The 25,866-nt window shown below is 49.7% G+C and overlaps 1 protein-coding gene across 1 annotated transcript in view; it reads right to left on the bottom strand.

Annotated features, from left to right (window-relative positions):
• Positions 1–7,167: 7,167 nt before the first annotated feature.
• PARL (presenilin associated rhomboid like) overlaps positions 7,168–25,866 on the bottom strand; it is a 36,706-nt gene continuing 18,007 nt past the window's right edge. Inside the window, 6 exon segments of the mRNA XM_021005715.2 lie at positions 7,168–7,504; positions 12,309–12,406; positions 16,433–16,534; positions 19,184–19,254; positions 20,697–20,846; positions 22,094–22,189. Coding sequence (XP_020861374.1) covers positions 7,393–7,504; positions 12,309–12,406; positions 16,433–16,534; positions 19,184–19,254; positions 20,697–20,846; positions 22,094–22,189 — 629 coding nt within the window. The 3' untranslated portion in view covers positions 7,168–7,392.

The following is a 25,866-nucleotide window of genomic DNA, read 5'->3' on the forward strand; positions in this document are numbered from 1 at the left end:
AGCCCGAGTCCACGCACTCGTTGCGGGAGATCCCAAAGCTCTCTTCACATGGCTCAGCCCCCAGCACACGCGGGGCCGGCTGATGTCTTCCTGTTTCATAACGGTGCACACGGACCGCCGGCTCTGCCTTCCCAAAGCACCGAGTCGTTCTTCTTTGTCTCCTGCGGCCAATTAAGGCTCACACCTAGCAGTGCGGCTGTCGGAGTCGGCTCTCTTGTGCCCTCCTAGAATCGCATCTCAGACACTCTCAGCGGCCCAGTTACTGGCAGCACACTGTAAAAAGCCTGTCGTGCATCTCGGCCCACAATCACAAAAGGGTAGTTAGGGATTAAGCTGGTTCGGTGCTTTGCAGAAGCTTAGCCGCCGACCTCTCTACAATGAAAGATCCGACCCGGACACAGAGCGACACAGGGTAGGGGTGACATGGGGCAGAGAGACAGCAGTCGGACAATTGTGCTTTGGATAAGGGCTGTCTGTTGGGGAAATCAGAGGCGGCTTTAAGTAGGTGGCAGGCTGAGCTGGGAAGAAACAAGGGGATTCTGAGGGGCCCAGGGGAGGGAGCCCACGAATGGTGGGTGGCCTGTGCAAACACAGAAGTGGGAGACACCATATGGAGTGTGAAGAGCTGCTTCAGGCCTTGCTCCGATGGAACGCGGATTATATGAAAGCGGGAAAGGTTGGTCAGGGCCAGGTAGTGGCAGGTCTGAAATGCCAGGCTGAGAAGTTAAGTTTCATCCCCATGCAAAGGCTGCCATCGAAAAAGGACTCAAACAGTCATATTTATGCTTTAGGAAGACTTACTGTGTTTTGTTTAAATGAGCTTCCCCCCTACCCCAGTTAAGAAGCATTAACTTCTCTCCCTCCCATGTATCCTGCCCCCCCAGGTAAAAAAAGACAAACCAAACCTTTATAACAAACATGAAGTTAAACAAAATGAATTCTCACACTGGACATTTTAGAGAATTTGTGTCTTATTCTGCACCTTGTCTGCGAGGCCTTTCTGTCAGGAGGTGGGCAGTATTGCGCCATCATGTCTGTCTTTACATTCCTGCTGGTAGCGTATTAATTAATCAGTCACACAAACATCACAAACTGTTGTAATGACATAATTGTTCTGGTTCTGTTCAATGTACTCCGTGTCAGTTCATAAAAATCTTCCAGATTTTTCTGAAACCAGAGGAGGATGGCTTTGGCCCCTGTGGAAAAAGGCCAGTGGGAGCCCGAGACTAAGCAGATGCTAATTGGGAGGTCATTACAACAGGTGAGGTGAGAAATGACTGCTGCAAGAGATAGCTGGGAGGGAGCAGTGAGGGGAGTTGGCTGTGGGCTGGACATGGGGGGAGGAGTCAAAAGTGGCTGTGGTTTTGGGAAAGGATGACCAAGAGTGCATGAGTAAACCAAGTGAGGTCCTGTAATGGAGCCTCGACTATTAACAAAGTCAGGGAGTTGAGGGACATTGCCATCAGAGCAGTTGGGTCTGGGGCCCCCATGGGATAGACACAGTGTCCTAGGATTACAGAACTATAATCAGAAGGGGCCTTGCGGCCTACTGAGTCCAGTCCTCTCATGTTACAGACGAGGAAACTGAGGCACATCCAGATTCAGTGACTTGCCCAAGTGTCCAAGGTGGAGTTTGACTCCAGTTTAACCATCCACTGCGCCTGGCTGCCCTCAGCGGGCAGCTGTCAGATACTTGGGATGACCCTGGGATGCTTCAAACATCTCAGTATCTCCGACCAGCAGCACTGTGCCTGGCAAAGGACAGACACACTCAGTAGATGCTCACTGAATGAAGTCAGTTGACTAAAACTCAGGGGAGAGATTCAGAGCTCACTGTGCAGAACCGGAAATTACCTGCACAGAGGTGATAACTGAACCGACAGGAAGAGCAGAGATTTCCAAAGGAGAGCGCCCAGAAAGAGAAGATGAGAGGGCTTATTGTGGAAGAACCTGGGGTTGGCATGGCCCCCAGACTTCGGGGTGAGGAGGAAGAGAAAACAGGAAGGACCAGGAAAGGAAGGAGAGCATGTGGAGATGGGAGTGGCCAAAAGCATCGGGTCCTGCAGAAAGGTCAGATGGAAGGCCAGAAAAGACTGTTGGATGCAGCAATGAAGAGATCATTGCCTCCCTCTAAAAGGCTGACATTTTTAATAGAGTGGTGGGTTCAGAAGTGCATTGTAAGAGTGTGAGGGCCTGTGAAATGAGTTTAGCAATGGAAGAGGGGTAAGCTGTGAGCCTGAAGGGATGTAAGTTTTAGGCTGTGCAGAAGGAATCAGCACATGAGCAAAGACCGCGCTGGTGAGGCCACACACATCTGAGCTGCAGGCTTCAGCTCTGTGAAATGCAGGTACATGAGGAGCAGGCTCATGTTCCAGCTGACCAAAAAACAATCTTTGAAGGGATTGGTGGCATCTGAGGGTGGAATGGCAGGCCTTGGGGGGTAGTGAATTCTCATCCTTTGGAAGTCCATAAGTGGAACCTTAAGATAGTGCAGACAGAAGTCCCTAAGTTGGACTAGCCGGTCTCCAAAGTCCCATTCAGACCTAGGAGTCATCCAGAGACTGTGTGGGCTACCAAGGCTAGGGAAGCCAGCCTGGGAGGTCGGAAAGCCCGGGTTCAAGCCTAGGATCTGACACAGCTTCTCAGGGCCCCTAGGCAACTCTAAAACCATCAGATCCAGAATGGGTCCTGATCTGAACAGGTCTGTCTGGTACAAAAGGGAACAAAAATTACAGCGTCGGGGGGGAAAAGCATCGAGAGCCAAAGCAACTGAACAGAAAAACCGAGGCTGGGCCCACAGTCAAGGCTGACTTGCAGCCAGTCAGGAAGGAAGGCAAAGTACCCTGGAAACAGAAAAACGGGATCGGATTTACCCAAATCTGGCTTCCCTTTCTCTGCTCACAGGCCCGGCTCCCTGGTAACAGGAAGGCGTGCCTGCCTTTCTCCCCAGACGCATCGCTTCCTCAGAGCTCACCAGAACACACGGGGATGGCAGCGCTCTGGAGAAGTGAGGAAACAGGGTGGCAAACTCTATCTAGTAGAAATAAAAGGGTGAAAAAGGGACCCAGAGGTTTCCTGGCTCGAGACTTGGCCATGTGAATGGTCGGGACACCTTGGAATTCCTTTGTTATCTGGTTGCGTCCGACTCTGTGGTTTTCTTGGCAAAGATACTGGAGAGGTTTGCCATTTCCTTCCCCAGCTTAATATACAGATGAGGAAATTGAGGCAAAAAGGGGGAAGTGACTTGCCCAGGGTCACCCAGCTAGAAAGTGTCTGAGGCTGGATTTAAACTCAGGTCTTCCTGACTCTGAGCCCAGCACTCTATTCACTGCACCATCTATCCCTAGCTTTCTTCAAAGCTCAGATCATGGGTTGGTCACCTCCTACGGGAAGCCCTTCCTCATCTCCCTAGTGGCCAGCGCTCTCTCTTCTCATGTTATTTTGGATTTACTGGTTTACTTGTATCCCCCAGAAGAATCAGAGTGTAACCTCCTTGAGGGCAGGGACTGGACCTCGTTTTTGTCCTTGTAGCCCCAAGTGCCTAGCACACAGTAGGTGCCTGTGCCTCGGGAGTCTAGCGCTGGTCTCTGCCTAGCAGTAACCCCACACTGGAGGCAGGGCTGTGTGGTGGAATGAACCCCAGGTTGGGGGGCTGAGGATCTGGGTTAAAATCTCACATCTGCCATTTGTTCCCTGCGTGACCTTGAGCACATCTGGGCCTCAGTTTCCTTCTCTGTAAAAGCGAGTTGGACCGGATGACTCCCCTTCTAGCTCCAAATCTGTCACCTAATGTTCCCAAAACACCCCTCCTGTCACCCAAGCACACCCGTGGGGCACGGAGCAGCTCATGAGGGAGTGACGGCGGCTTTCCCGCAGCTGACAGAGACAAAGCCGGGTCCTCGTCTCACTGAACGGCTGTGACAGAAGTGGGAAGTAATGCAGCGAGTGGCTGGCAGTACTGACAGCTGGGCGGCAAGGACGAAGAGGGTCAGCGGAGGGCTCCTGAGGGCCAGGCTCTATCAGGGCTGCTCAGCTGGCGTGGCTCTGTGCCAGGGCCCATCAGAGTCTGAAGAGGCAACGGGAGAGCCAGAGGAAGGTCTAGGTACAAAACAAAACACAAGCAGTCCACCACCCTCCTCCCTGACCCCTCCCAAGGTTCCTTCGAGACACAGCCGAAGCCCCAAGAACATCTCTAGGAGACCCGCCCCTCACCCTGGCTGAAGCGCCCTTGTATTCATCATGTTTGGGGGCTAAGCAATGTCCTCAGGGTTTGGGGAATGGGACGAGAGCTTCCTGAGGGCAGGAACAGCTTCACTTTCATTTTTGTATCTCCAGCTAAGCTTAGCACGGTGCTTGGTATGCAGTAAGTGCTTCATAAATGCTTGTTTGTTGACTGATTGCCAAGAAGTTTAATCCCTTGGAAATGAAGATACTGGTGCCAATGGCAAGGAGGAGCTTGAATGCAGGGTCGTGTGGACCCAGGCCCGAGGCCAGGGCAGGAGAACCTGGCCAGGAGCCCAGAGTGGGCTGGGCGCGGGGGTCTCTCAAAGCTGGCACTGGGTGAGGGCACCCCCAGATCTAGAAGGACAAAGGCGGGGGGTGGGGTGGCCGAGGACAGTCAAGAGGAGCCAGGAGGGCCAAGATATTGTAGGGCAAGGCCAGAGAGTCCAGCAAGTGACAGACAATAAGAAAAAGGTTCCCCAAGAAATACAGAAAGCCTGCAGAACAGAAGAGGTTGGTTTACTGTTGCTCAAGAATGATCTTCACACGGGAAGGGTATACGCCTGGTGATGACAAGGCGGTTAGAAGCCTGCTGCTTGAGGGGACCCGGGCTGTGCCTTCCCACGTATTCCCAGGGCTTAGCTCAGACTGGGGCACACAGTCAGCACTTTAAAAATGCAGCCTCAGACAGGGGAGGAGGTAAAAGGCAGCACCTGGCTGTCTATGCTGAATTCAAACTCCACAAAAACACACTCAGCGTCTACAGCGGGCAAAACGCTGACTTCCCAATCCCTAGATGTAGAAAAATTCCACAGCAAGGCAAGCCTGGGCAGGTGGGATTCTGAGCCCTTCCCTGCTGGTGATCCGAAGGAATGGGAGAGTGGCGGGCTTGGAAGCCTTGGGGGGGAGTGAGGGAAAAAAGCTGGATGCTGGAAACGATCCACGGTGAGCTTGACCTAAATTCCTGGCAATGTTCGTGGGATCCCAAGGTCAGAGGGTTCAGAGCTGAAAGGAGCCGTAAGGACACTCTAGTCTAATCTTCTGTTTTTACAGATGAGGAAGCTGAGACTGGGGGGGGGGTTTCTTAAAAAAACATTTTGATTCCTTTTGTCCTTGCACCACCACACACACACACACACACACACACACACCCTCCATGTGTATATGAATGTGTGTGTATATACATATACACACACATACATATACATATATGCATGTATGTATATGAATATACACATATCTATGTATATGTATATGTGTCTGTGTATATCTGGGAAAGGATCTTTCCACTTTGAACTAACCCTTTCTCGTAACTGAAGAAAAATTAACGTAAACCCCCCTAAGACGATGACTGCACTGGACTGCACGTGTTGCCCCACCCCTCGGACCTGACCCCAGGAAGGGGGCAGGCTCCTGTGGAGCAAGGCCAGGAACATGGGTCCTCGGGTGACTGGCAGCCCTGAGCCAGAGAGGGTGACTCCAGAAAGGCTGCAGAGGGGATGCGCTAGCCCTGTCGGCCCCCCCACAGAGACCATCACCCATCCAGCCCATTCTCTGTCTGCTCTGGATCTGCCCACATGTGTCCACAGTGGCTCCCCCAGTGAGAATGGAAGCTCCTGAAGTGCAGGGGTTAGTTCACCCTTTGTCTTTGTATCTTCAGCCTGGTGCCAGGCACAAAGAAGGCACTGAACGAAGGCTTGACTAACTCGTTAGAAATGTTTGCATTTTAAACTGTGTAATGATGGCATCTCATACAGCACTGTCAGGAAAAAGGGCTAGTGTAAAACTACATCAACAAGGGATCAATGCTTCCCAAAGGTCAAGGATGACCATCCTCCATACATGAAGTGCCCTTCCCCCGCTGATGTCAGGTTATCTGACTGAACACATTAGGGAGAGGTGCCCAGGTTACCTTGCTTTCTTGGGCAGGCCTATAGGGCCCTGAGAGGGGGTCCCCTTAAGGTCAGCCCCCAACAAGAGCAGGACTGGAAGGCACCAGTCAGGGGGTCAGGCCTCTGTCCTGTGCCCCACAATGGCAGGGGCCCTGCTGCAGCCTATAGCCAGAGAGGCCGCGCCTCTGTATGCAAAGATGGGGCTATTCTGCTAGTTGACAGATACTGCAGAGCTGCCTTAGGGAGTGGATTTCATGCTATTCCTGACAGCTAAGGAGGAAAACTTCCCTGCCCTCATTTCCTTGGCCTCCTAATACATTCCTCTTCATTTAAAAAAATGTTTCTTGCTAACTTTTCAGGAGAAGTTAAAAAGGCTGGTGTTGCTTTAAATTCTCTACAATCTGAATTTCCAAGAAATGATTCTCATGCACGAACAATGATTCCACTAAGGAGGGTGATTATGCCTCTGACTAGCAAATAAAGGTTTAGTAAGAGATTCAAATTGGAGCATGAGCCTCCTGAATCAAATGTCGGATGAGCTGGGCTCGGGTTCAAACGTGAAGCCATCCAAGTCAATGCCTTCCCACACCTAGATTACAATTTCTATTTAAAAACCGCACTGAAAATGAATCTCAGTGTACTCCACTCACTGCAGGGCAGCACTTCCTGTCCTGTGAAAATCACTGACATCATCCTTCCAGACCTGGCCAGAAAGGAGTCTGCATTCACCAAAAACCAATGGAGCAAGAGGAATGAACTGGCCCAGATGAAGCAGGCGAAGACACCTGAACAATCACCTGGAGCAACAGCAAAGCTGGGTACCTGCCCCCTCCCACCCCCACCCCCAAAGCAGGACGACACCGGAGAGCCAACAGGGCCCGAACCGGAGCCTCCCACAGTCTGACGCCGACGTTGAAACGTGTGAATTCTCCAGGGAGCAAGGACAATCCCGCTGCTCACAAGCGACTTAGAGCGCTTGAGGCCGACTCCCTCACCAGGTTTAAGCAGAAGGTGAGAAGCGCAGCTGCTGCAGCCCTCAAGAAACATCCTCTGCTTACAAACTAGAGACAGAAACATTTATTGTGCCAACGTTCTCTTAATTCACTTCCTACTGGAGACAAACATCTGGAAATACCATTACAGATCCAGGCCCTACCGGTGCTGAGGCCCGGGCTTCTGGCTTCTGGGGCCGCAGCCGATATACTGAGACTGAGTGCTGTTCGTCTCTGTGTCTTCTAGGTGGGGTCAACACCAAGGCAGGATTCTCTTCTAACAGGATTTACTCAGATCCACCTCCTTTCTTGGGGCTATTAGTCCTCATTTCATGCCAAATTTTCACTAGTGGCTCTCTGTTCTTCCAAATCAGCTCATGGCCATATGTAATATACCATCTGGGAGAAAGAAAACAAAAAGTCAGGACACAGACCCCATCGGCATCCCTGGAGGGGCAGTTGCAGCGATGACATCCACGTCACCCAAGTTTAAGGCCAGCCACACACGTGAGCTAGGCTGGCGCTGAAATGTCATCATTCAGGATGTTTACGTGTGGTGTCTGATGCAAAATGAAGGGGGAGAGGGGTCTGGGCTCAGGAGAGCCAGGTCTGAATCCTGGCTTGGGGCTATGCTGGCCAAGTCACTTCACATCACCTCTCAGCAATGCTGGAACTCTCGAATGAGACCATGAACACAAAAAGGCTTCCTAAACTGAAGCTCCTCACGCAGCAGGCTCAATAAACACTTGCCAATGTGACTTGTGCATTCGCTGAACTGTATCAGGAAGCCAGCTTTCTATGCTCATTAAGCAAAAGCTTAAAGGTGGAGAAGCATTTAAACAAGAGCAAACACTGAATCAGTGGTTCTCGGAGCCAGAGTCTCTTATAATGATAACTGGGGAAGCAGCCCTGATCATTGCAGGCACAGGGCAAATGCTACTTGTCCCACTACCCAGGACTGTAGGAGAACAGAGGCATGAGGAAGTCTCCACAGTAATGAACACTCCTGGCCCTCCCGCCGCCTTCTAGGAAGCCACGCTCCTCCAAACAGAGTTTTAAGGACCTGGTCAGTCGGCACGATCAGTATAAACAGGTTAAAGTGAGTTATGGCATAATTACTGTTTTGACCTAGGAAAGAGATTAAGACAAATAAAGATCCAGCTGCTGAATGAGTCACGGGCATGAGGGCACTTATGGCAAAGGAGGAAAATCCTTCAGACTAAGTATGGCTGCAGCATCCTCCCTTCTAGGGGATGGGAAGGCAGGGAGCTCTAAGGCAGTCTGACAACCAGGTGCTCCTCACAATAATCTAGACATCCCTAAAATACAACCTGCTTCTGTGAGCTGCCTTAGGGATTAAGAAAAGACAAAGACTTTTCGGGCACAAGCTGGAGAAACTCAGGAAATGGGAAGAGTCAGATTTAGAAACTGAGAAGAAAGTCTCTTGCCTTTTGGAATCTTGGTTACAGAATGCACTGAGACTAAAAATTTGCAGGTTAAAAAAAGCCCACCCAATTCCAGTGAAATCAGTGAAAAAGGAGGTGTGTGGGAAAGAGAGCTGACAAGTGTCGGAACTTTTCAGGTGTTAATATGAAACACTTTGGAGACTAATCAGCATAAACTCCAACCATTTCTCATAAGCTTCTCCTACTCTTTAAGCTGTGACACTGTCAAGGAGGCTTTTACCTACAATGAATCACTGCCAACATGAGGACTTCTCTTCACTAATCGGTGAAGTTAAAAATGGCACCATGTCACAGCGGTACCTCCTACGGAAAGGAGCTGTTCCCATGCAGCACGCTGCTCCTCCTCTGTTTAAAAAAAGGGTAGGGGAGGATTCTCATAATAGGGCAACCAAATGCTGCCCCTCCCCCAAAGCGTGGTGAGGGACAGCAAAGAAAAGCCAGGGTCTGGATTCCTCTACCGGACTCTGCCTGTGAGGGCTACTGATGGAGTGCCCACTGAGCGGGTGGCATGCGTGGGTGTGGGTGTGAGATGTGTGTAGGTAAGTGTGTATGAGCACATAAAATCAGATTGACTTCACTGTCACAGGGGACTCCTCTAGGGAGACTTCCTTCACAAATGCAGCTCAACAGCTCACGGCCTCAGTGACCTGCCCAGGGCCCTCGCTCGTGACCTGCTCGGAGTCACACTGCTGCTTCCAACTGTCAGAGGCAGGACTTGAACACAGGTCTTCCTGACACGGAGGCCCAGTCCCTAACCACAACGCCAAGGCACCCTGCATCTCCCTGTCCTTCGTGCCGTGTGGCTCGGCGTTCGGTGCTCCGCTACGTTCCCACCTCGCAGAACTGATCGGTACATTGGGAAAGTCCAAAAATGTGTGTAATGTAGAAAAACTGGACTTTTCACCTCCATGAAAGTGTATTGGGGAATTACTTTCTTCATTCAAGTCCTGCTTGGTTTTTATAAGATTGTTGCATTCTTTTTGTTTGAGGGGGGGTGAGGCAACCGAGGTTAAGCCACTTGCCTAGGGCCACACAGCTAGTGAGCGTCAAGTGTCTAAGGCTCGATTTGAACTCAGGGCCTCCTGACTCTAGGGCCAGTGCTCTATCCACTGCACCATCTAGCTGCCCTGAGTTGCATTCTTTTTGATTTTGTGGTCATTGTGTATATTGTTTTCTTGGTTCTGCTAACTCCACCCTGTTTCAGTTCATGTAGTTCTTTTTATGCTTCTCTGAATTCATTACATACAACATTTCTTATAGTGCAGTAATATTCCATTACATTCATGAGCCACAATTTAACTGTTTCATAATAGATGGGCATCTACTTTATGTCTCATTCTTTGCTATAAGAAGAAAGTGCTGCTATAAATATTTTTTATGGTATATGGAGACTTTTCCCCCCTTATCAACGGCTTCCTTGGGGTATAATCCCAGCAATGGAATCTCTGGTTCAGAGTATGAACATTTTAGTCATTTAGTTGCATAATCCCGAATTGCTTTCTAAAATGGATGATCACACAAGACCTGGCAGCTTTGACTCTGCATGAGAGGAGTGCTTGGAATACAATACTCCAAAAGGCAAAAGATATGGGCTTCACATACAGAATAACTCCCTCTGAAAAGCTGGGGGTGGAGTGGGGAAAGAGAGTATGAACTTTTAATACAAACAGAGGTTTTAAGTGTATGAAAAGACAAGAGTTGAATGGGAACTTTGAAATGCAAACCCCAAGAGTCAAGAGACATCTAGAATGGTACATGCATTTGAACAATTAGAAGAGGCAGTGTGCAGATGATGCAGCACTAACATTCCAACAGAAGCGAGAAGAAGAATCCCTTCACAACTTTAATCTCATCCAGAGATACTGGTGGAATGAAATAAGAAAAATGGAGGACCAGGAGGTGGATTCGTTCTGTCCTGAGGTCTAAGGCAAGAAAGATAAAGGAAGATAAAAGGAACAGATTAATGCAGAAAAGAGGAAGAAGGGGCTGGAACTTGTTATTTCTCATAAAAGGCGTGCATAAGAAGAGTACACAAAACAAGGAGAAAGGTGCCCAGGACACGGGCATCAGATTAACTTCAATCTTTAATGAGACGGACAACGCAGGGCCCAACACACACACAAGCTTTGGTGTAGAAATACACCAATCTCAATGGGGAAACAAGTGAGGATGGGTTGGTTAGGACAACACTGGGAAGGAACAGCTGTAAGTAAAATAACCTTCTTTATCCTTAAGGGAGGAAGGAAAAGAAAAAAGAAAGAAAAGGTCAAGGAACCAGAATCTAAGATGGTTTCCAGCAAGTGGGAAATAGTTGAACAAACTGGGGCGTGTGAATATAGTGGAATATCACTGCAATGAAAGTAATGATGAAAAAAATTACTTCAGAGAATCTTCAAGTATGAACTGATGCAGAGTGAAGTGAGCAGAACCAGAAGAACAAGATACTGGGAAGAAAAACGACTGGAAAGACTTAAGGATCTTATCAGAGCAAAGATCAATCACATCTCCAAGAGGCAGGACAAAGCAAGGAAGGTACCTGCTGGCAGAAAGGGAAGGGATCAGTGAGCAGAAGAGACAGACACATAGTTTGACATGGCCTGACTATTCTTATCAATTATGAGGATTTTCCCCCTTTGCTTCTAATTGGGGGTTAGCAATGTTGATGGGGGGGAAGGGAAGAAAAGGGGTGAGGAGAGGGAGAGGGAGGGAGAGAGAGAGAGAGAGAACGAGAACCACTGAAACATTTTAAAAATGCATAGAAGAAAACAGAGGGAAATTCAAAGGGAAGCACAAAATAAGCAGGATGCTTTTGAAAGTAATGTGTGGAACTGATATACTTTTTAAGAAATTCATGGTTTCATATACAACTTTTTTTTTTATGTTCTGCTGTATATGTCTCAATGCTCTTTTTCTGGTGTTTAAGTTCAGAATAAAATAAATGTTAAGACTCAGTTTGATTTTAGATGTCAGAGCTCCAAAATGTGAGTTTAAAAAATCTACCCACCCTGCCTCCGTAAGAATGTGCCTGGCAGAGGCACATCCTATGCAAGGACCCCTGCTGGTACACAGTCTCCACGGCCTTCCAGGCATCTTTCCACAGTTCCACAGAGCTATGCTGCCCCTTCCTCACCCTCTGACCCCCATCTCTGCAGCTCTGGACACAGAGTCACAGCAGCCTGGAGGCAGAAGGGACAGCCCTCAGGTGCCAGCTGCTCCAGTCGATCCCTGACAAGGGCTCCCCAGCCTCTCCTCTGAGGAGTGCTCAGGACAGGGGGCACCCTCCCTCCCTCTGCTCCTAAGTCTGTCCTCTGGGGCCAATTCCCCATTCCCTCCTCCATGTACTTGACCTGAGAAGGCTCCCTGAGCCTTTTCTTCCTCCAGATAAACCTGTGTTTCTTCCAGAAGAAGGGCTTCCTTATACAATGAGTTGCTCTGACCAAGGTTGATGAGAAATTAGAGGAGGAAGTGATAAATCAAGATTGTACCGACTCAGTTCCAGATTAAGGACACCTCAATTAGATGACTGGCAGTCCAAGTCTTCACCACCGACTGTGCGATATAAATAGAGACATGGGGGGAGGGGAGCCACGTCCAATTCTGTTCCCATTTTACAGATGATGGATGAATTTTTCTGGACTTATTTATTTACTTTTTGGGAGAAGGAGACCAAGAGGATTGGGAGCTGGAGGCAAGGAGATGTATGTTCAATCCCATTAGGAAGTTAAACTCACACTTACATTCCAAAAAGGGCTCCCCCAAGATGTGCCGCGTGATCAAAAAACTTCCACCCCAGGATCATCCCGGCTGTGTCCATGGCAATAATGGCTTTCAGGGCCTAAAATCCAACACAAAAGGACGTGAGGAAATGCCAGTGGGGGCTTTCATTCCCAGCAGCGCAGCCCCTTCTGCCGGAACAGCACAACACGCCTATGTCTGCCTCTAGTGAAACTGTTTCGGGGAATAGAAAAAGCAATGCCCCCCCCCATCAGAATGCTGTCTCGGGGGATCGGACGCCCTGCTCCTGAGGCATGAGGCAGGACAGGCAAAATGGAAGCAGAAGCCCTCGCCCTCCAGGAGGGGCACACCCAGTACCAGACCGCCTCTGGGAACATCCAGAAGGCCAAGAAAAAGGGGACTGGAAGTAACTGACAATGGGCATCTAGAGAAAGAGGCTAACTCTTTTTACACCCCTGGGCAGGACTAAACGGAACCGTGCCTGGGTCTGGCCCGCTGGGTCCATCCATGCCCAGACCACCCCGCCGTGACCAGCGTTTCCTGAGGGGAGGCATGCTAGGCCACCGTCCCACGCCAGCACCGTCGCTGATTCTGGCCCATCCCCAGCTCCCTCTGCACTAAGGTGAGTGGGCAGGAACAGGCTCTCCATAGCTCCAGACTGAAAAAAGGCTTAGAGATGTGGGAAGAGGGGCTCAAAAGGCTGGGACTGACTTCCAAAGCAGACCCACACCACCCCCGATGGCAGCAGCATCACGAGGGGCTCTCGGCGCTGGGGGCGCCACACTTTAGTCGTGGAAGGACTGAGATAGAGGTTAGGGATGGTGCGTCTCATTCGCTTTACAAAAGGATGCACTACCAATTTAGAAAAACTCATATATTTGGGGTATACCTACAGCATAACGCAAGACACACGAGCCCTTACAAAAGCGTGACATGATGTCGGCCCTTCATGCTAGCTTTAGCTTTACAGCACTGCCCTAACGATGTGCAGGAAGAAGCCTTTGGCAGGGCCCTGCCCATGCCCCTGCCCTCTGCTCTACCACAGACCTTCGATCCCATTGGCAGTGGGAGGGAAGCCCCCCATCAATGCAGTCTATGAGAGCTGCTCAGAGCACGGACAGCAGACCTGACCTGCTCAGGGTCCCACAGTCCCTGCCAGAGGCAGGCCCTGGGCCCAGCTTCGCCAGCCCAAGGCCGACTCTCCCTCCTGGATGCCACGAAGCCTCCTAATGGAGGTAGGGAATGACAGATGGGACCAACCAACCTTGTGTGCAAAATGAGACAGAAGAGAAAGAGGGCACTGATGGGGAAGAATGTTTTTACACTCAGGCCAGAAAAATCCAGGGGCATTAACAACAGATCACACACAAACTGAGTCAAGAGTGAATATTAGTAATTATGAATCAGACCATCTGGCCGAGCTCCCAAAGCCTGTGGCACTCACACTGTTTCACTGGTTGGCTGGAGGCTCATTCTCTGTCTGAAGCACCAAACTGGGAGCACACTCAGGAGCTGAGAAGGAAAGCAGGCCCCACGCTCCGGCCTGGCTGCCCTAAGTGTCCCCTCCGTGGCGGCTCCTCCAATAGGAGTTCGGGTGCCTCTGTATGAGGGTGCGATGGAGAAAGGCCTGAAACATCCGGTGACCCAGTGGGATGCCTTCCTATGGCACGTGATTCCTTACGGGCATTCTCTCACTGATTCACCAAAAAGTCCAGGGGCAAAGAATACCCCGCTCACACCTGTGCTAATGTTTGCAGAGCGCTCCCCTTCCATGAAGGGGGGGAGCAGCTATTCCGTCCTCCCTGCTTTACAGAGGAGGAAGCCGAGATGCACACAGGGGAAGTGACTTGCTCAGGGCCACGGAGCAGGGACACACGAAGGGCTCACCACACTGACCTCAGTCTTTTACTCTGTCCTAACTGACCTCTCTGAGGAAAAGACAGAGGGAGGTGAGGAAAGGAGCAGATAAAGGGCAGAGGAGACGCTGAAAGAAAGTCTACGTTTTTGAATCAGCTGGTGGCATAGTGCACAGAGCACCAGAACTGGAGTCAGGAAGACCTGAGTTCAAATCCAGCCTGAGACACTTACTAGCTGGGTGATCCTGAGCCAGCCAGCTGACCTCTGTTTGCCTCAGTTTCCTCCACTGTAAAATGGGGACACCAATAACACTTACCTCCCAGGGGTGTTGTGAGGATCACATGAGACAGTATGGGTGAAGGGCTTTACAGATGCACTTTTGTGACTCTGTCACGATTGTTCATGAGTGGCTGGCTCTCTAAAGAAATGCAATCCAACTAAAGCACCCAGACCTGCCGTTAGCTTGCTGTACCCCTCCCCTCCCCCTGCCCCACAGCGCTTCCATCATGGCCGGGCCTTGTCTGCAGGGAGCAGCCTGGGCCCGTGGGGTCGGACACTGGCCAGCTTTTACTCTGCCCACTTCAGGCAGTGACCTCCTCAGACCCAGGGCCTCTCTCATCACCCCAGTGCCCAGCCCTGCCCCGCAGTGCAGGCAGACCAGGGGAGCAGGGACTCCCGAAGCTTCCCCGGAGGTCAGTCTGCTGGTTCTTAAAGCTTTTCTCTTACGTAAGCATCTCAGCAAGACCCTCATAACACCTGTGCTGGACACTCCTGGGCAGGCTCTGTGGAGGAGGCCCCCGGCAGTCCTAGCTCCCCAGACCACTTAATTAAAGTGGGAAGGCAGGGAATGGCTTTCTGAAGACAGAAGATGAGACGAAAGGGCCAGATGCCCTCTCTTTAGTGAGGTTGTGCATCATGACCTTCCCCAGTATTTTACTGGACCCTCTATGTTGGGACTTGACAGGAAATCAGAGTTCAGATGCTGCCCAGATACCGGCAGCAATGATTGTCAGCAGGTGACTTTACCTCTGGGGGGCTCAGTTTCCTCATCTGTAAAATGAGGGTGTTTGGACTTGCAGGCCTGTGAGGGCTATCAGCTCCCAAACACCAGGCTGAAGAAGGGGCCAGAAGTTACAGGCCAGTGAGTGGGACCCACCACCAGAGGCCAGTCCACCTGCCCAGCCTTACGAGTTGGGGCAGCCTGGAGAACTGGGCTGGGGGAGGTGTCCTGCAGCCCACCCAATGAGAACCATTGGCTACATCTGCCGGAAGCAGGTGGCCTACAGCTTCACTTCATTCTAACCTATCCTGCCTATTATTACATTTTCTCAAGTTATTTCTGTGTTGGAAGAAAGTCTAAATCAGATGAAAAGACTAATGCCTTAGTCTGTTTTCAGATGAACAGCCGGGCCCATGCTCAGAGGCAGTGTCTCTAGAAGGAAAGCTAGCACCTGGCCAGAAAGCTGCCCAGGAAGGCAGATGAGGCGCCGCCCTGGAGGGAGGGAGGGGAAGCCCCGGCACACAGTGAGGGGCAGCGGTGAGTCCAGAAGGAACACCCTTGTGGGCAACGGGGCCCAGGTCACTCACAAAGGGGCCATTCCCAGGTGCCCCGGGGCTCTGGGGCATCTCTAAAGGCCCCTAGAGGCCAGCAGGTGGCTCCGGCAGGACGGGGACATGTCCTGAACCATACAGAAGGGATGCCAACGGCTCGTGTCTCACACCGGGGACGTCCTCGCCGAGGCCTGGCTCTGGACCCTGGTACGCTGTCCTCTGTGAGCAGGACGTCTGGGTGACTCATCCGCTCACCATCAGAAGTGAGCTCTCTCTGATCTCCCCGCCCAGAGCTCATTTCTGCTTCTCTCAGGATCCCTTCTAGGTTAGAGTGCCCAGCCAGGGGTCAGGTAGACCTGAGTTCAAATCCTGCCTCACATACTTATGACTTGGGTGACCGAGGCCCTCACGGGATTGTGGTGAATACCTAATGAGACAGTAAGTGCAAAGAGCCCAGCACAGGGCCTGGCACACAGTATGGGCTTTACAAATGCTGATCACTTCCTAGAGTAGAGGCCCTAAGCCGACTGCAAATGTCACAAGTGGGGACCGTTCCTGGCCCTGTGCTTGGCCATGTGCTCACCACAGGCCCAAAGGGTTGAATGTCTTGGATATTTAAAGAGCGGTGAGAAAAGTGAAAGGCCTCTTGGGAGACCTCCAAAGGAGAAGAGGCGTGACCCGTCCCTCCAGCCTCCCTCCCCACCCACCTGGCACTCACGTTTCCTGCAGTGAAGGTGAACATGGGCAGGAAGATGATGGCTAGCTTGCCCTCGGGGATCTTGGTACAAACAGCTGCCAGGACCGTCATGATGGCTCCCGACTGCAAGGGATACAAGGAGAGAGGGCCATCACTGAGCTGACCCCCTCAGAGGGCCCTGGGCACAAAGGAGAAAGCTAGCCTGCAAAGCAATCATGGCAGGCCTCCTGGGGGCGGCAGAAAAGAGTAGAGCTGCCATGCTCCTTCCCTACAGCCCAGTGTCCCAGGCCCTCCCACTGCCAAGGCCTAAGCTGGGGTGGCTGTCACTCGCTCTGTGAGAATCATCTCCCTTCTTAGAAGAGGAGCTCCCTGAAGGCAGGGAGCCACGGGCCTGGCACAGAGTCAGTGTGCTCGCTGACTGACTGACTGACACTGCCTGCATGACCCTGGGCAGGTCACTTCCTCTCTGAGCTGTTTACTCACCTATAAAATGGGGATATACAAGATCCTCGCAATCCCACCTCTCCCAGAAGTGAGGGCTGCTGGGAGAAAAGCCCCTCATGCTGCTTAGAGCCCCTATACAGAGTTTCAGCAGCTCACTGCTCTGTTATAAATAAGGGGCAAGACCCCTGCAAACTTTGCCACTGCTGCTGGGGAACAAAGAGGAACCATCTGGACATCCTCTGACCAGCTATGAAGGTGATTCCTAAGGACCTGTTTCAAAACGGAAATTTATGCAAGGCTGTCATGGGCCTCTACAGCCACAGCATCAATCAGAAAAGCCTCCCAGAGAAAGAAGCCAAGCATGGGCTGGGGGGCCGGGCTAGGGCTTTCTCACTATGGCCCCAGGCACTGCCTCCCCTCTGTCCCAGGCACTTCCTTCAGGATTCATGCTCCAGACCCAGCTGAGAGGACAACACCCCTCTGGCATCAGAAGGGACCTCTCACAGCATGGCCTTGTCACGCCAGGTCCTGCCCTCTGTCTCTATCCACGCAATACCAGGAGCAGGGCCTCCCACGTATGGGGTGCTCAGTACAGGTTTGGGGAATGAATGAATGAATGAATGAGGGATGAAAGGCCAGGCCTCGGGTGACACTCACTAACATTCGAGGAAGGTCCAACATTCTACACTGGGCAACTTTTGAAAATGCTGGAATCACAGAAGAAAAATGTGATGATCAGACACAATTCCAGCAGGCCAGTAGTGCATGGGGCAAAATTTTTTGGACATGGCCAATGTGGGAATTTGTTTTACCTGTCCAAGCATAATTGTTAAGAGGTTTTTTTTTTCCTTTTCTTCTCAATAGTGGGGAGGGGGTGGAGATGGGAAGGAAAGGAAACAGATTTTTTATTAGAAAAAAATTTAAATTAACAAAAAATGAACATTTGAAAATGAGGCCCCCAAGCTTCCCATAATTAAACTTGAAGCATAAGAAAGGCCACACTACTGGATACTTCTCAGCAGAGGGTCAGCTCTAAAGTGAGCTGTGAGTGTCGTTTGTACACGGGAATGCTCGTGGCCTCAAGGAAAAAGACCAGCAAACTATGAGAATTCACAGCTCTTCTCTGACCCCCAATTCAGCCTGTAGCTATGTGGCAGCCACACATTTCTTTGCTATACCCTAATATTTCAGGTGTCTTTGGAACTTTATAGCATCAAAAGCTGTCCTACCCAGTGGTCACTTTTCTTTCCTAATGTAGAAAATTAGACTCGAGACTCGGGGTCCCAGGACACGACCGTTTCCATGTGCCACACACATATAAGCATTTCTGACCATGTGAGTCATTACTGGGAAAAAGTGGGATTTCCCTCCCCCCATCTATTCTGGCCAAGAAAGCTTTATATTTACCTATGATAATGTTCCATGAATTAAAAAAGCAACAAATGCTTAGATATAGAAGAAAAACATAGCACCAGCTTTCTTAAACATGAAAATATGGACTTAAAAACGTATGTATCAGGGCTGAATATATAATATAAAAGGGGTCTTAACTCCAGAAAAGGATGTGTCTGATGGATTTATATTTATTCTAAAGTTTGCCATGAAGTTATTTAAAATTTGCTTTAAAATTATTTATTCAATTTGAAGAAAAAAGAGTGATTCAGACTTTCCAGAGGGTTGCCCACTGAATGAGTAAAGTCAACGTATTTGCCTGAGATCTTTCTTTTCCATGTTAACAAGTTCAATTAATTCAAAGGGAAACATGTTCAGATTTATCACGTGCAATGGCAGATCACTGCATCAAATTTTAATGGGCAAATCTATGTGCCTACTTCTAGCTCTGGTCTGTGGTGTCAGAGAAGACTCCTATGGACTGACGCGAAGCAAAGAAGCAGAACCAGCCCAGCAGTGCCCGCGAGGACTGTAACACCCCCCCCACGCGGCCCCTCCCCTTCTTTGTGGGGCGGTGCACACACCGCCAGACTTGGCAGGTGTCTTCATTCACTCTCTTGGCCTGTCTCCAACCACCCTCCTCTTTCTTACTTATTCTTTCTTCTATGTGAGGCTCTCTGGGTAGAAGAGGGATGGATATATTTGGAAATAAAGGTCACGTGAAACCCAGAAGATAGCAATGAAAATTAAAAAGACAATCACATCACCCACTTTTCTCCCTCACAGTTTCAATAAAGGACATCCCACTGTAACTCCCACGAAAAGGAGCCTGGCAGAAGCTGGAGCGCGAGATGCAGAGCCCCAGTGAGGTGAGAACGTGAAAGGTTTGAAGAATTTACTCTGATATCGAGACTGTAGAGCAAGGAGAGAACTTACCGCACCAAGAGAGGGTCCGAATCTGCCTGTGGCCACTTTGCTGACATAACTGACAAAAGTGGAAATGACGCCTGAAAGGAAGCACAGAGAAAAAACCATGTTCTAGCCAAGCCGGTGAGCTGCCCAGCCCTGGGCCAAGTCCCAGTGGGGACGCTCTGCAGGACAGAGCCGAGGGCCCGCCTGGGGCTCAAGGCAGCCACCTCACCAGCTGCCCATTCCTACTCCCTGAAGGCTCTCAGGCCAAGCTGCGAGAGCACCTCTCAGGGGGGCTCCGGAGGCGGCTAGGTGGCCTCTGGGGAGCCGATGGACCGACATCTGGGGATTTAGTTCTGCCTGCCATTTCAGGGAGTGATTCACCCATACTTACAATTTTACAAACTTAACCATTTTAACTAAACATCAAAGAAATACCCAAATCTCCAATTTGATCAAACAATCAGAACTATGTTTTAAAACCAGAATGTGTTCACAACGATCCATTTTGTGTGCCTAACACCACCTTGTGTTAATGCTGGGATTTCTTTAGTTCTTTATGTGTTTTCTGTTTTGTAAGACTGGCAGGGGTTTTGGGCCAGATATGCAGCACAGGCAGGTACGAACAGATGGACCCCCCACGGGCTGCTCTAGTACTGATGGAAGACTTCCAGCCCCTCAGGTCAATTCATTACACAGGATTTAATGGAGGAAACAGAGGCAGACAGCAGGAGGAGAGAAGGGGTGGACACACCCAGGAAGGAAAGACTCAGAGGACCACTGAGGATGCAGGGCCAGCAAAGGCCTGGGGCCGGGGTCGCATCTGAGCTGCTTAAATTCTGCGGGCTTCTTTCTACATCCCTTCATACAGCTCTGAGGCCTTGCCATCCTTGGAGCTACCATTTCAATGGGACAACCATATTCAATTACAGCCATAAATCACATGTTCCTCCATTCTTCAAACTGGGTCGTGACTGGGTCATTTCAACGAGCATTCATTATTTGTTATTAGTGTTAAAAACAACTGTGGTTTGCAGAGCCCCAGATGTACCTCATCCTACTTAATCTTCACAAATCCCACTCACCCTTTGGCATCTGCCCAGGGGCTCCTGGGGTGCTTTCTGCGGCCAGAGGAGCACATGGTTCTGGGCGCCCATGACTGCTGAATGTGACAGAATCTCTACAGACACCATGTCCACGGCGCTCCCATTCTAGAGGACAAGCCCCAAAGCGGAGATTTACGCCGCGCATGTGCAGGAAGCTCCCACGGCCGACAGTCAGGACTAGACGCCTGCTAAGGCACCGACCAGAAGCTCGACTCATGGGGGTGGAGAGATCTGAGCGCTGAGGCCCCAAATGCATGTGATGGTCCCGGCCTCCTCCACCCCAGCTCTGCTGCAGGGGATCAGCTCTACAGGAATCTCAGGCTCATTGTCAAACTCAACTTGGCACAGCCCGGGTACCGGCTGGGGAGGCCACTGAGGAAGCAGGATGCCTGCCATGCCGTGGCCGGCCACCGCGGTCCCTCTGTGGTCATTACCTGCAGACAAGTAGACGGCCAAGAACTGCTCCTTCCCAAGGATGCTGACGATGCTGGTGGAGAAGCTCCACAACACGTACATGTTGGCCGCCATGTGTAACAAGGAGAAGTGGCTGAAGGTGGACAGCAGCATGGGGGAGCAGAGCGCTTCTGCAAGAAAAAGGAGAGCCCAGTCAGCGTGGTGTCCTCCCTAAGCCCAGGGCCTGGCGCATGTCTAACCAAGAATGCCGGCGGTCACCAGGAGGCCTAAAGGCTTGACCTGGCTCCGATCCTGGGAGAAGAGGCCACCCTCAACACCCGAGGGTCGGTTCTTGGATCACTCTACAAGAGGGACATACCTCGTGCTGAGATGGGTTATTTATACACTAAGGGGATGGAAGCTTCAATTATAATTATGACAGAAGCAGGTGTGTGGATCAGGGCCCATTTTCCATAAGGAATGTCTGACCAACAGTGAAACAATTAAGGGGGAAAAGCCAAGGGCAGGTAGTGCTGGAGAGGAGCCCCTCCTCATCTGTGCGCCCCAAACCTGGCTGCTTGGTCTGGCTGCCTCCTTGTACCCCTAGAGGAACATTCCCCACCCCCACCCCCACTTTTCTCAGGCCCCGAGTGGGTCTGGTGGCCAGCATCTGCTCTAGAATCATGGTGCCACACAATCTCTGGTGGAGACAGATCCTGGCAAAAGCTTCCATTTCAATCAGTTGTTCCACAAGCTATGAAGTGCCTACTATGGGCCACGTATTTTGCTAGGCACCAGGGACACAGAGATTACAAAGAATGAAACCATGCCTAGCCTAGTAAGATGTTGATATTATTGGGATGTCTCAGTAAAAAAAAAAAAGATTTGTGCAATGTTTTCCCAGAGAGCAAACGTGTTCTAAGTAACTAACAACACCTATATATTTTGCTCAGAGTTAATACGCCACAATTAAAAAGAAAAAAGAAAGCGATTCTCGGGCCACTCGGGTTCTACTCAGCCGTTTCTTCCCGGGCAGGAAAGCTCCAGCAGCAGGCCCTGTGCTCTGCCAGATCCGACCAGGCTTCACGTGTTGGTCACTTGAGGCCCGGCCTAGCGAGGCTCAACGGCAGGCAGCTGGTTATAAAACTTTGACCATGGAGACTCATGAAGACCCTCTACAGAGCTGAAGAGCTCCCCCTCCCCGACTCAGCAGTCTCTCCATGGGGGGTGGGCAGGGGGAGGCCCTTAAACTGCCCATTTTAAGGAAGGAAGGAGCTCCAGGTGACAACCTTGGGCAGGGCGGCCACACCCGTGAATCAGGGTCTTGGGAAATACTGAGGGAACAGATTACCTGACAGGGACCTGCTGCCTTCTCCCGGCTCCGCCCCAACCTACGGCGCACCGCCCCAACGTTGCTATGTGGCCCAGTGAGACTTACTGGAGGCTGGATTGGATGTGAAATACTTGACCATTGACCTCTGGAGGGAAGGGACTCGCCATAAGCAGAACACAAAGACATTGGCAGCTATGATTCCTACAAACACAGGGAATAGAAGTGGAATTCAAGCAGATAAATAGCACACAGAAACACCTAGCAGAGGATTCCAGCTGTGACAAGCTCTTGTGGGGAGCTTCTGTCATGGCAGAGGGAGCAGGTGGAGTCCGGAGCAGCAGAAGCCCCGGGGAGGTAAAGATGCCCTCACCTCTCACAGCCTGGGCATGGTGTTCTACAGGAGCACTCCCAGACTCTGGGTCACAAAACACTCATCCCACTCACAAGAGACCAAAGGTAGAAGTTCACAGAGCCAGAGGGTGTGGCCCAAGGAAGAACACTTGTCCGTAAACACTCTCTTAGATACCACATAACACTGGCTGGGGAATTTTCCAAATAAAGGTCTCAATCTCCCAAGGAAGAAAACATTTCATACAATACACACTCAATTTCATACAATACATACTCAATTTCAAGTATAATGGTTCTGATTTATAAAAGCCCCCACCCACTCTTTCTTTTTTCTCCAAAGCAAACATTTACAAAACAAAAGGAATGATATCCATTACTGTAACAAAGCAAGTGTGCTGTGTTGGGAAAGTTAGAAATGGTACAGATTTTTACAAGTATTTTCAAAAGGCTAACTAATTGCTGATAATGTCCTTTCCAGCACCCCCCCCCCATCCCCTACTCTTCCCTAACCCCAAGGACTCCTGTGAAAGCATATGAAAAATCAGCTCTACACTTGGGATGGTCCAAACATCTACAAACACATTTTACTTCCCAAGAACTTGTGGGCAATCCCGAAGAACTTTGAAACTGGCTTTGAAATTACTAAGTCTCAGGTTCATCTGGCACTGAACCTGTAGTTTGTGTGGGAGCGCTACGCTGATCTAGCTTTCTGCCAAGAGCTCACCCTTAACTGGAACAAAGTTAAGTTGGTTTATAATAACATCCTGACTCAGAATTTGGTCGAGAATCAGGAGCATTTTTTTCCTTGAAACGCATATACTTAGCATAAATCCATGAGCTTTACAGGAGAATTAATCACCCTAAAAGAGTATTCACTCATCTGTTGAAAAAATGAATGACACGTAGCACAGTAACTATATTTTCCTTTGTCTCATAATAAGCTCCTTAAGAAGGAGGCACCCATTTTTGATCTCCATGTTAGAGACAAGAGGCCAATACCATCTGCTACTTCCTTCCCTGCCTCCCTACAAGAACGATTTTCACGTCACATACTGAGATTCTTGGTAAAGAGTGGCACATTTAAGCAGGTGACCATGTTCCCTTGTGATAATTAAGATGACCCAAGACTGACTGCTGAAAATCAAATGGTGAAAAATGATGTCTGAATGCAGTATCTGATGAAATGTCTGAAAAATGAAAGCACTCTCTCAAGATTAGAGAGCTTAAATAAAGCACAATATTTTGATTTAGACTTTTCTATAACCTCTACTAGAAGGAAATGAGCTGATCTCCTCACAAGCAGTTCGTACCCTCATAGTAAATCTGAATTACATATCTGAAATGTTTGCTTCCCCATGGGGCATTAGTATGGAGTCTTCTACCTACCTGGGTTCTATTGTGGGAAGACCTATAGCTTTAAGGACTTTAAGAACTAGTAGCTTTAAGGCCAAAAAGGCCAAGCTTTGGAGCGCCTCCAGCCAACAGTCTCCTAGGAGCCTATTTCCTCCTTTCAAAACACAAAAGGAAAGGAAAACTGAATGGACTCCCAAAGAATAACACCTTTCACCTGCCCAATGGAAGGAAGGAAAGAGGTCCAGGCTGCCCGTTAGCCAGAAGGAAGGAATCCTAGCTTTTCCGAAGGTTGCTGAGATTTGCTGATTCTTATCACAAGATGCTAAAATTATGACTTCCTAAACAAAAGTTAATCGTTTGCAGGAAGACTGGTATATATTATTTAAATATCAATATGGGAAAAGATGGTGCTTTGCTGCAAAGGGAAACACTTTTCTAAGCTGTAGAATGAATAGGCTCAGAGACATAAATAAAAGTCCTCTTCCAGGTTGAATGATCTTTGACTTTCAGTTTAGGCCAAGATACCTCAAATTCTAAACTAGAACAAAGAGACAGGACAAGCCAGGCCAACGTAGTATTTGCCCTCTGGTCCTAAAGTCAGATAATACTGATGTTCTGAAATCTCACACTTAGGAACCAGAAGAAAGAGCAAATTCCTTCTGAAACGTTAAATCTGAGACCTTCCAAGAAATAATCAGAAATACAGCTAGAGAGCTATTTGAACATGTTGTTGTTTTTTGTCCTTTTTTCTTGAAGAGGACCAAGACATCAGGAAGGTGACGCCATGACTTGAAAGCCCTCCCTCACTTACACCCAATTATTTGAACACAGGGGTACTTTTGAAACCCAGAGTTCTTATCTGAGCCAACTTGAAATCGACTCTATCAACCACCAAACTTGGGAAATCAAGAATTTACCAGCATCCCCCGAGGTGACTGGGGAAACACAATGGGAGGGAGAAGCCCCTTAGAAACGAAAGCTTAGAAAGCTTAGAAACTACCGCTACAGCATTTGTTCTTAGAAAGCCAACACCTGGCAAGACAACTACTCACTTCCATCTATGTAAACATGAACCCAAATCGCGAAGACCAGAAAGAGTCTTTTAGTAAGAGGAGAATCTAAGCTGGTGCCCAGGGATGTGATGGGCGTTTCATCATCCCTCTAAATGCCACACTGGATAACCAGACATGAGGGAGCTGGGATTTTTAGCATTCAAGTGTTAATAAGGGCTTCAACACCCCTTCTTACGTACATTCAATCATTAGTCAGGCCACATAGTATCTCGACGGGGAAACTAAGCATAGAACAAAGAATGCCAGCACTAAAAAGCACTCAAGCCTGACTCCCTTGCTTTTAAGAGAGAAATAAGACCCAGAGAGAGTGACTCTCCCTATCACATGTGAGTACAGGTCACTATTCTTTAAGCAGAAGATAATCTGAGCAAAAGACTAGGCATGAGTAATGCGGAATTTTAATGTCAGTGAACTGATGCGCGTGAACACAGCGCTCCACCCTACTTGAAACAAGGTCTTTAATCCTTCGGTTCCTCCTGACCACATCAGTTAAATGCGAGATCTCTGCCCACCTCATCAGGGCACTGTTTTAACTATTTCCTTGTAAAGTGCTTTGGAAACACCCATGACATCAAAAGGCACAGCCTGAGTTCTGACCCAGAAAGCACAGGCTCTTTTGAGAATCAACAGAACGCTGTGTGTCCGGCCCACTGGACAAGGACAAGAGGCATCACCCAACAGCCTTCTCCTTCATCCTAATCACCCACGACCTCTGGTCAGGATCTTTCTTTGCCTTTCCATCATGGCGGGAGATGTGAACCGGCAGTCAGCAGCTCCCAGCTGAGGGGTGTGGTCATGGGGCCTCTGTACACCCGATGCCAGGTGCCACTCCTGAGGGGTGGTATGTCTCTGCGATGAGTCAGAGAAACTTCCGAAATTCATCAAGCTGGGTAAATTCCACTTACGTCTGGTAACTTCTTGGGGCACAAATGATGACATCTGAAAGATCCTGGAGAGGGATGCCTGAGATTATGAAGCCAGTAATGAATGTCGGGGCCCCAGCTGCTACAGGCAGGCCTCAGAGATATGGCGGGTTTGGTTCAGGGTCAACACAATAAAGAGAATATCACAATAAAGCGAGTCACATGAATGTCTGGTTCC

Source organism: Phascolarctos cinereus, unplaced genomic scaffold (genome assembly GCF_003287225.1).
Source record: "Phascolarctos cinereus isolate Bilbo 61053 unplaced genomic scaffold, phaCin_HiC Scaffold_5;HRSCAF=322, whole genome shotgun sequence".
Taxonomy (NCBI): domain Eukaryota; kingdom Metazoa; phylum Chordata; class Mammalia; order Diprotodontia; family Phascolarctidae; genus Phascolarctos; species Phascolarctos cinereus.